Source organism: Gavialis gangeticus, unplaced genomic scaffold (genome assembly GCF_001723915.1).
Source record: "Gavialis gangeticus isolate Ggan-Ray unplaced genomic scaffold, GavGan_comp1, whole genome shotgun sequence".
NCBI lineage: Eukaryota > Metazoa > Chordata > Crocodylia > Gavialidae > Gavialis > Gavialis gangeticus.
In genome coordinates, this window is record NW_017729022.1 from 60,151,678 (window position 1) to 60,163,354 (window position 11,677).

General features: G+C 48.4%; 1 protein-coding gene across 3 annotated transcripts in view; it reads right to left on the minus strand.

The window, feature by feature from the left end:
- The window catches only part of ZC3H7B (zinc finger CCCH-type containing 7B), a 90,141-nt gene extending 79,343 nt beyond the window's left edge, over positions 1-10,798 (minus strand). For 2 of the 3 annotated variants that reach the window (XM_019515116.1, XM_019515114.1), the window contains exons 1-2: positions 10,592-10,798; positions 1,774-1,834 (exon numbers count right to left, since the gene is read on the minus strand). In XM_019515116.1, the coding sequence (XP_019370661.1) occupies positions 1,774-1,826 (53 nt within the window). In that variant the 5' untranslated portion in view covers positions 1,827-1,834; positions 10,592-10,798. The remainder of the gene's footprint in view (positions 1-1,773; positions 1,835-10,591) is intronic. The other variant, XM_019515115.1, reaches the window with a different exon arrangement.
- Positions 10,799-11,677: the final 879 nt, after the last annotated feature.

Sequence of the window (11,677 nt, forward strand, 5' to 3'; positions counted from 1 at the left end):
CTTTGCTACCCTCTTACTGAGAATGTTTTTCCTAATATCTAATCTAAAACTGCAACTTGAGACCACTGCTTTTTGTTCTGGCATCTGCCACCACTGAGAACAGGCCAGCTCCATCCTCTCTGGAACCACCTGCAGGTAGTTGAAGGCTGCTATTAAATCACCTCTCAGTCTTCTCTTCTCCAGACTAAATAAGCCCAGTTCCCTTAGGGAACCTCTAGGAAGGGAGGTATTCAGGCTGCAGAAGCCATGTAATCCTAGATTTTTCTCCTGAGATTGCCAGCTGCATGACCAGTAGTGCTTGTGGCTATTGTGGTGAGAACATTCACATGTCCCGTAACACACAAAGAGACCACTTCATTTCAAACAGACTACCAAGCAAAAGTTTAATGGAGAAGACTTCTCATCAGACTCTTAATGGGACCCTGACTAGAACAAGTGAACTAGAAATTAAATGATTCATATTCTAAACTCAATCTCACAGGTTCTCCAGGGCATGTCTACAACATCTCCAAACTACAGCAACAAGGCACAGTATGCCTGCTCAGTGTGCCCAAACCCCCAAATGGACTTAACATTGTCATCTTAGGGTAGAGCTGGACACATGCCAACAAATATGCCCAGGACACAGAGCCTACATTATAATGATTTGGGAGCTTAGTGTAAACAGAGCATGCATACTCTGCATCACTGCACTGCTCCTTACCCTCGTCTGGACATGCCACCAGACTCCACAGTATTTACACCAGGGTTGTAAACATACAGCTCATGGGCTAGATCCAACCCACAGAGTCTCTCTATCTGGCTCACTGGGCCACCAGAAGTTGGGGGCTGTGGCCTGCCAGGGAATTTGGGGCCCTTTGATCTCGCTGGCCTTAACTGATGGTAATGAGCTAAGCTTGTGGCCATAGCCAGAGTCACTGCTCTGGACCACCACCATGCACCTGGACCCTCACCCCTGGAGTTGTCCCTTTGCCCCAGGCTGGATCCAAACAGTGAGAAGTCCACCAGTCCAGATCCAGCCTGAGGCCCTAGACGAACTTGACACCCCTGCTTTAAGCTTTTTTCTTCAGGGCAGAGAATGTCACACAGGTAATGTAGATGTGCCCTGGACATGCCACTGTCTGCTCTCTGGTCCTTCTCACAAGAGTCCAGCCTTTGCCCGGGTTTGAAAAACCACACTGTGGACACAATTCATCCATCCTATGTCTCTGATGAGGTCTAGAAGAGCACTGAACCCTCTGGTGTTGTTCTTTACAGTCAGCCAGAATTTCTGTGCCTTAATTACTAAAGTTGGAAGATCCTCAGGCCACTGATACATTTGAATAGCCGTTCTCAAATCAAGCTAATACATTAAACTTATACTACTCCAAGCTCTCACTTATGCTCTCTGTGCTTTGCTTTACACATCTGCAAAATGGAATTGAAACTGCTTACCTACCTCAGAGAGGTAGTTCAAGGTTTAACTTATCAATGACTGTTAAGTTCCTTAGGTGGAAGGGAGTGAAGATGTGCAGAAGATTATAATTAGCGCTACACTGGCTATTAAGCTCAAATGGGAACTGAAGTGGAGGGCACAAACAGGACAGCAATCAGAGTGACCTGATTAAATTTACTAGAAGTGCTTTGAAGGATCAGGACTTTACACTACCATGACCAGGTCATCTCTTCTGACCACCAGGCCAGTGAATGAAAATGTCAGACCTTGCAACCCACAGCAGAAAAAGAAACCACCATCTCCAAAATCAAAGAACAGTAGGGACGCAGATCACTCACTGAATGAATTGAAGTCCCTTTTCTATTTCTTCTTTTCTTTTCTGTCTCTCCATTATAGTCTCTGCAAAGAGAAAAACAGAAAACCACTCATTACAGATCTTGCCGGCAATTTTGCAGTTCAGTTTTTTTTCCTTGTTAACTTAGCACCAGCAAAATACTTCAGACCAACTGCCCTAAATACCAAGATCCCTTTTTTAACCCATAAAAGCACGCTGTGGATTGCAGAAGCCTTGAAAGCTTGCCACATGCATCTTCTCCTGCCTAACTGCATCATCTTTACCTTCAGGCACCATCCCATGGGGCAAAGAAAAATCTATCTATCATCTCTGCTCACTTCAGTCTGAGTTCTCTGCTTAGATTACCAGCAGGGAAACCAGTTAAAATGAACTGAGATGGTGGCTCCCCACTAGAAATGTCCCAACAACCTTCCCCTGCCCTGAAACTGATTTCATACAATCCTCCGAGCAGCCACTGCACAGTCAGCAACTTTGATCATTACTTACCGGAGCCAGATTTCAACTTCAGTAGGGTAGGGGTTATCCGTTCACAAGGGGAGACAGGTAAACTGTGTGCAAGCATTTGAAATAAGTAAGCACCAAGGAAGGGAACAAATGGTTACTGTGGTGCAAGTTAAAGGACAGGGGTGAAACCTGTGCAAAAAGAATATGCAGGATGAATACCTCAAAAAGTTTCCTGATGGTGAGAGCTATTAGCCTAGGGAAAATTCTCCCAAGCAAAGCAGTGACCGCCTCATCAGAGTCATTTAAACTGGACTGGGTGGCACCCTGGGGAAGCCTCTAACAACCATTCACTGGCTGGAAAGGGAAACAGCCTGAGTGACCTGTCTGGATTTTTCCATCTCTGATTTTCAGAAGTCTAGGAATACAAACAAGTTAAACATATAATTTCCTCCTACCTTAGATTTATGGGTAGTGAGGTGTGTGGGACCCTATCCTCATCTAAAATGAGGTTGATTCAAACAGTTAAATGTGTAAGGCTCTTCTGCTGCAGATTTAGAGCAAACTCTGGAACAACCCACCATACAGGTTTGCACTGTTGCCTTAATAAAAGGACAGAACAGAGAAAAGCGAGGCACCTTGTTGTCTCCTGAGACCATCCTATGGATCAGGGAAGACGAGAAAGTCCACAGAACCATGTTGCCATGCAGAACTCCTGAGCCTCCATAATCAGACTGCCACAGCCAAGAAGGGCATTCAACCCTCTGAGGGGCATTTAGGGATGAAAGACAAGACACATGAGACAGTGAGGTGGAACTCAAGCCACCATATTCTCCAAGACATTGTTTACACTCGCACACTCGCTGACCTTGAAAGGGTTATGAAAAATAAATTGCCTCTGACTCCACTCCAAAACATCTGAGATGAATACAGTCTAATCTACTTTACAGGACAGCCACTGCCATGCATTTTCAGGCCTCTCAATACTGCAGCCGCAAAAGGGTAATGGAGTCTTATAATAAAGGAGCATTAAGCCCCGAGTGTCTAAGCAGGAAATGGCACTAGAGCCTGAACCTCAGCATGCTCTGTCCTGTAGAGAATATCAAGGCTACCGCGGTCCCTCAGTTAGGAAGAAAGTTTGCAGGGAGTGGGAGCACAGGAAGAGATGATGGCATGGACTGAGGCACACCAGGCCCTTGAAGGCATGCCTGTAAAGCTTGTACCTGGCACAAGGGATGGAAAGTCAGTGGACAGACTCTAATAATGGAATGACATGATCCGAGCACTAGGTAGAAAAGATTTGGCAGCAAGATTTGTATGGACTGGATGAGAGAAGCAAGGAGGCCAGGGAAGAGGATGCTGCAATAAGTGAGGCAAGAGATGATCAAGGTACAAAGGCTTTTAACAGAAGGGATGGAGAAGAACAGCTGGATTACAACACTGCCGTAAAAGAAGAACTGGTAGAATGCATTAATAACCTGGATGTAGGGCAAGGAGAGAGATAAGGGGAAAGTGTAACTATGGATGTGAGAGAGAACCATGATCAACAGCTGCAGGGAATGGAAGATACATCGTTGAGTTTAATTTGGTATCAGGGCATCTAGGATGAATGCCTGCAGCACAGGCAAGAGCAGGTGGGCAGAAGCTTTAGGAACCTTTCATACAGAACAGTGGTTCTCAACCTGGACGTACCCCTAAGTTAGACTTGAAGCACCCTTTGGAAAATGCCAGTTTTTAGTTTTCATTCATTTTAGACTACACAAAAATAATAGACCAGTTTTTCTGTTACAAAAAACTCAGAAAGATCCCAACAGGTCAGAATCTTTTTTAACACTATGGATGCCTATTTGAAATCTCTGGGTTTATCTTGTGAATCACGTTTACAAATCTAACAGTGATATATTGTGCGACACACCAGGGCACCTTTGAAAGGCTGTCGAGGCATCCTGGTTGAGAATCTAATATAGAGAAACTAGTTAAAGCCACAGAAGTCACCCAAGGACAGAACCTGGAGGGACATTAGGGTGCAAACAGATGAGGTGGAGGAGCCGGCATAGGAAAGGCTAATGAAGCAATGGGAGGTATAAAAAAGCAAAAGCAGAAGTCCTCAAAATCCAAAGTGGGAACCATATGGAGCAAGAGGGAGTTGCAGGCCGAATCTGATCAAAGGGCACAAAAAGAAAACAATGGCCCATGGACTCGGCAAGACAGGAGGCTGCTTTCATCATGGTCATGAATAATCAAACAGCCAGGTCAATGCAAAGCCACATGGCAACAAGCCAAAAAAATATTTTAACATTCTGTTAATCCACATAACAAGTACAACAAAACAGGAGCTACCAAAGCTTACTGTATACACCCCTCTTCCACCCTCGTGGGCTTGAGCTCTGTTCTCATGGGACCACTTCAAAGAACAAAAGAGAGCACAGTCTCCAGACCCATTACATCAGGGTGAGCAATTCTGGGGGCTGGAGGACCAGTTAGGGAGTTTTGGTGAGGTGCTGCAGGCTGGGTCAGCAGCTCCACGGCTGCCCCTCCCCCCCGCCCCATGCCCCTCAGCCCACAGCAGCTCACCAAAACTAGATTACTAGACCAGTCTGGGATCACCCAACAGAGTGGGCAGGCAGGGTCTCCATGGAGACCAACCTAGGACCCCTGCAGGCAGGATGCACTGAGCCAGGCAGAGGGGATGGCATCATGGGCAGGCAGGAAGCAGTGTGCGGGAGCAGGATGGGCAGGCAGGGCCGGGATCATGGGGCGGTGACAGCGTGGGGCTGGGGTCCAGGGCAGAGCTGTGATCTGCTCTCAGCACAGCCTTATGATCCCAGTCCTCGCCCTGCTCCTCCCATCCCTGGACGCCACTCCCTGCCTGCCTGTGCTCCCATCCCATCCACCCAGCACAGCACACTCTGCCTGCAGGGGTCCTGGGTCAGTCTTTATGGAAACCCCACCCATCCACTCTGTCTGGCGCTGCTGATGGTGGGTGCAGGGCAGATGAGTTGGCATCCCCCGGCAGCAGGGCTGGGTCTGGCAGTAGCAGAGACACTGGCAGAGGCCAGAAGAAGCCGCTGCTGGAGCTTCAGGGAATTGGAGTCGAGCCGCCATGCTGACCCAGTCCCACTGCACACACAGCATGTCAGGCGGGGGCCAAATAAAATCCTTTGGCAAACCAGATCGGACACATGGGCCATATTTTGCCCACTCCTGCATTACATCCTCAGCCTTTCTGCCAAGGCACCCAAAGTAGCCAAGTGAGATACGAGCATGGGTTACAACAAGAGCTAGATTAGGACCACTAGCTTTTCAGTGCTACCTGAAATCAGTTTAACTGCTGAGAATGGCTTTCAGTCGCTCATTACTGACCAGAGTAAGTGGACCACTACAAAGCAGAGGAAGTGACCTAGTGGGGAAAGGCTCCATACTTCTCTCCTGAGCTCCCAGTCATCCATCTCCCCTTGGAATACTGTTTCAGATGTTTCTCCTTCCACTCAGCATGCTCTCCTCTTGCCCTGCTCTACTCAGATGTCTAACTACCCTACTCCACACCACCAACACCCCGCTCTCCCCACCACTATTTTGATTCCTACTGCAGAATCCGCATGAACGATTACTATCCCAGCATGCTCTCTGTCTTCTGATACTCTGGTATCAGGCAATGCCAAGAGCTTCTCTTGCCTCTCTCCATCCCACACCTAACCCAAGCCTTTGAGTGAACTATCTGTCTTACCACCCACTTTCCACCCTGCTGCATGGCTCACCACGTTCCTCCACTGCCAATCTGACTGATCATCCATATAGATGGCCACCTTCTTCTGCTTTGTGATGCTAAGCCCACCCACACCTTGTCACTGTCAACCCTGTGTCACAAACCAACAGACAAGACCAGTCCTCCTTGTCCTACTACCTTGAAATAGTCTGTTCCATTCCACAACACTTACATCTTCATAACTCTGGGGTGTGCCATCTCCCTCCACCATATGCCACAGCATCACCCTCCACTGTGCTCTGTTCCACAGGACTGACCATACGCCCCTTCTTCCTTTACCACCACGGCCTACCCACATGACTACTCCCTACGCTCCTCTGTTATGTCCTACATTTGATCACCCCGCAACTAGAGGTGCACCAATATATTGGTTGCCTATTGGATCGGTACCAATAAAAGGGAAATGACACCATTGGCTATCAGCCTTTTTCGTCCATTGTAGCCGATAACGTTTACCAATAATTATAGCTTCTGGGCAGGGCCCTGGATACCCAGGTTCCCTCTCTCCCCTGGGGCCAGGGCCCCCAGATGCCTGGGTTCCCTCAGGAAACAGCAGGTTTCCCCTTGCAGGCAGGCAGCATTCTAGCCCGCAATGGGTCCTGCTTGGAGCTGCTGGGAGCAAGATGCAGGAGAAGCCGTGTGCATGTATGTGGCTACATGCATGCACATGGCCAGGAGTACACCCAAGCAGCATGGAGAGCATCTCCCTCCAGGTAAGTCTGTGAAGGGGAACGAGAGTGGCTGAGGGAAGGAGTGTGCAGATTGAGGCCCCCACAGCGAGGGAGGGAGTGGGGCAAGGGCTGGGGGCGCTGCCCAGCCAGGGTGGTGCATGGAACCCGGGGTTGGGGTGGGGAGTGGGATGAAGCCACGAGTGGATTGTCCAGAAGGGTTGTGGGGCAGCTCCCCACCACTGTGTGCACCTCCGGAGGGCATGTGCCCCCCCCCAATTTGTGCACAGGGCAGATGTGGGCTGCCCTCTATGGGCTCAGGGCTCTCTGCTCTGCTGCCTTTCCCTTGGGAGCCCTTTGCTGGCCATGTACCCCCTACCTGCCCGGCAGCAGTGGGGGCAGTGAGTTGACATGACATGCAGCTGACATGGGGCTCCCAGGGCAAAAGCAGCAGGGCAGAGAGCCCCAAGCCCACAGTGGGCAGCCCACATCTGCCCCTGCTCCACTTGGCTCTGCTCTCCATGCATAAAAATGGTGGTGGCAGCACTTAAATTAAAGCTTGGTTGATGAGCTTTAGCTCAAGTGCCCCCACTGCCATTTTTAATGGCCGGTATGTTGATACATGTGACACAGGAGGCTGCTGGAGTATGCAAAAAAAAAAAAAGGTTTAATTTATGTCAGTACTTTAAAATGCCTTGCATTATTACTAAATATTGGTTACTGGATTTGGCATTGACTGATATGGTTAGTTAATAATCGGCTATCGGTATCGGCCAAGAAAATCTTTATCAGTGCACCCCTACCCCCCACAAATTAGCACTTCCTAAGGCACCACATGCTTCTGTCTCCCTCTGCCACTATTATTTGCAAGCCTGGGCATCCCTCCACCACATCTCCTCCTTTGCCTCACAAACTTAGGTTTAATTTATGTTTTCTCAACATCTTAAATTATCTAGCTTTTGAAACATGGTAACAGAAACAATATATCACATGCAACAAGACGATATCAGTCCTCCTTCCTGTGCAACTCATCCATCGAATACAACTCTTGGAAGTTAGATCCACAGCACAAAACTATCCTCAGAGTTAGAGTCGACTGTTGGTCCTTTATGTGAACCAGTCACTAGAGGAAGATTTAAACTCTTTGTAAGAGAGTAGTCAAATACTGAAGACATTGGTTGGTTAATAAAAACCCAGAACTTCAAGTGAAACTTTAATTCATAACCTCAGCATCACTACCTTTTACTTCTCTATGAGCACCATACACTAAGTGACTGTGCCAGTGGAACACTAATTTTACAGGTATTTTCCTTCCATGCCCCATAGACACTTGCGGATTTGGATTCGCAGTTAGTCGTAACAAAAATCCAAAACCTGGGCCCTATACACCACTGGGCCAGCTAGGGATAACAATCACCGCTTGATCCAACACATGGAAAACTGCAGCAAGGCCCTTTAGAGCTACAAGCATGAGCTGCTACAGATTGAGCTACTTAAAGCAGAAAACATGACATTGCATTAAAATGTTAGTTTTGATGGAATTGATAGGCATAACTTCCCTCTGCGAACAATGTCAAGAAAGTCTCTCCTCATTATCAAAAATGGGACTCAAACCTATTTCTCTCCAGAGAAGATTGTGCCCTAAAAGCAGTAACTTAGACCAGTGAGGGACAACCTTGTTGGTAGGCATGCCACAAATTAGCCTGACACCCTCCTCAGATACCACTCTGATCCCCTTCACTTACCCGATCTGCTGCTCTTCTATTTCCTGCCCCATATTCCCTGCCTGATCTGCTGCTCTGCTGCCTGTCCCCTCCCTGATCTGCTGTGTGCCACCTACAGAGACTGCCAGCGCCACTTATGCCCACTCAGTCAGGCTGACCACTAGAAAACTTAAGTTCCATCCCTTGCTCTGAGAAGACAGCATGGCCCAATGGTCAACTAGGATAGCCACAAAAAGGGGAGTATGGATGACCCAAATAAACCAAAAAAGCATATGCCCAACTGAAAAAAAACAACCTGGAGTCTCCCACATCATATACCTAGTGTTAATGGTCAACTCTGCCTGAATTGACACTGGACAAAAATTATTTCACTTGGGACAGAGGAAGGCTCACATCTGACTTCCTTCTAGTGCAGCGGTTTTCAGCTTGTCTGTGGACCTCTGGCGGTCCACAGAATATGTCTAAGGGGTCCACAAAAGATGACTACGATCAAATGAAAAGTATGTGAATACCCACCCTTACAATTCAAAGGGGTCCGCACCTCCATTTGAAATTTTTTAGGGGGGGCCATAAATGAAAAAAAGGTTGAAAACCACTGGTCTACGGTTTGGACAGGACACTCTGGGCAATCATAAAGGCTATAAAATATGCAGAAATGTAGATGGCAATAAGCTGAGGTGAGGCCAGAAGTCCAGGCTGGCTCCCCTGGCTCCCAGCTCTACGCGCCTGTCCGTAGAGGCCAGGGTGTTTGGCAGATGTGCCCACAGGACGCTGTCTGGTCTGATGGTACAACAAACAGCCCAGGTCAGCGCATGCGCAGGACGAGCCGGTCAGATCAGCATCGCCTCCACGATGCTCCGCTCCTGTGCTCAAAACACCCCCCACACCCAGTTGTGGGTCGTGCCCAGCAACCCATGCCGCAATTCATGCCCCCTATGAGCTAAAACCACTTCTCATCCTGAGCTGCAGCCTCCATCGCTGCCACCCCGTCTCGGGTGCCCCATCCACAGTGCCGGCCCACTCCCCAACATCCTGCCACCCTCCCCCCGGTCCCCTTCCTCACTCCCCACCCCGCTGTCCTCGCCATCCCTCCGGAAACGAGCAGGACTGCCTTCCAGGGCTGCCGCCTGCCGATGTCGGAGTGGGAAGGCCAGGGCGGAAAGCGGGGGGAGGAGGGGCGAAGAATCACCATGGCCCAGGCGCCAATTACTGCACCCTCCTGCTTGGCCTGGGTCCGTGGCTCCAGGCCACACTTCCCCCTGCCCAGGCAACCTGCAGGGCTCCTGCTGGGCTGCGGGGGGCATCTCGATGCACCAGAGGAGCAGGAAGTTTTCTCCCCAGCTTGCGGGGGTTCACTCCCCTGCCCCGAGGTCACGTGGGCACGACCCCCGCCCAGCTCGCAGCCCCAGGCCTCCGATCCCCGGGCTCGCTTGGCGGAGGCGGCGGCGGCACCTCGGGCGGGCGCAGAAGAGGAGCCAGCGCCGCCTTCCCCATCGAGCCACGAGGGGCCGAGCACCGGCCTGTGCCGCTGGGAGGCTTCCCCCACCACCGGGAGCCTCTCCCGAGAGATTTAGATCTACATTCCAGGAGTTTGGGAGGCTTTTTGGAAAGAAACAAGCACAATAATCACTCCTCTCCTTCCCGAAACCACCCCCAGGACCACGGCATCAAAACCACCTCTCCTAGCTAGTAAACTTTCCCAGCCCTGAGGGCCGTGGCCTGATCGGAAAAGCTTTTTTTTTTTTTTTTCTTTTTAAAGAAGGGTTTTGCTGCAGCTTCGTGCGGTTCACACCAAGGAGCAGAGACCGGGGGAGATCTTCGATCCGACACAAAACAATTCACGCCGAGCTTTCCCAGCCAACCCAGCGGCGTTTTCAGCTGGCTCTTAACTTTTAAACTCCTGCCGCATTTGCTTTGGCAGGGGCTGAGAGGAGGCTCCTGTTCTTGCAAAGCCCCATGCTCCGTTTGTGGAGGAAGGCGGCCTCCAAACTGCACCCAAAGCACAAACGTTTTTCTCCTGCTGGTTCCTTTCGCGATCACAAACCAGTTCTTCCAAGCAGCTGCTAATAGGGATGATGTTTCTCCCTAGTGTTCATATTACCACCTTTTCTTCCTTTTTCTCAAACCTAGCCCCTCTTGTATATGTAAGGAAAGGGGGGAGGGGGACAAACAACAAATCCAAACAAATAATAAAGGACTCACCTCTGCTGAGTTTCCCCCCCACAATATGTATAACTTTCCTTGATAAATTGTATGATATTACTAGAGATATTATTAGATATTATTACTATAAGTAATAATCATAGTAAATGCTATTTAATTACAGAAGGAAGCATTCTGCTTCTGGGCCGGCTGCCCCTGCAGCTCCCTCCATGTGCCTCCTGATCTCTTCACTTTCATTTCCAGGTCTCTCTCTCTCAGTAGCACCAGCAAGAGAAAATGCTTCCCTGCACGTCTACTGCTGGGTCCTAGAAAGAACTGGTTTCCTCTACATAGATCGGTTGATCCTTCCTTTGCTGCGTTTCTTTTTTTAAATTTTGGTGAAAATAGGTTCAAATGAAACGTAAACCTGGTTGGGCTTGAAAGTCTGTTTTTATTTCAATAGCACTAGAATTGTTGTGCTGTACAATGCCACAGCTTTTGTTATGGTTCATATGGTTGCGATCTAATTTCATTTGTTTTTACTGATCTCTTTAGTAAATATTACACTCACAAAAAGGTCTTCCATAACCCAACGTGCGATGGGATTGTCATGTGTATAAAGTTAAGTTGCTACATGGGCATGTAAATCTGCAAAAAAGAAGCTGTAGAAATTAGATATGGACATTGTCTAGTCCTTTCAGACTTCTGAAGAACGCCCTTTTATACAAGACACTTTAAAACTCTTTATTTTAATGCAAATCTTAAACAACAGATTTGCTTTTAGTTATTTTCAAGCTCCTAGATGGTTTCTGGTGGGTACTGACACTTGCTAGGAAATAGCAGCTGTCAATAAATTTGTGTTATTTTTTTTTAACCAAATATTTCCAACTGTGGGTCTACACAGTCATACAGTATTGTACAGGTAAAACTGTGCATCTGTGTGGAGCCCCAATTATATCAAAGGAACTTGGGTGCAGTTCCAGGATTAGGGCCCAGTCTAACCCCACCAGACATTTTGTATTTCTTTAATGATATCAGTAAGTGGCAGATCTATTTTCATACTGACTGCTTTCCATCATCACTTTCACTCTAATAAAATTAGACATATTATTACTGTAGATGTCGCACATTGTGTTTGCCAGTTTC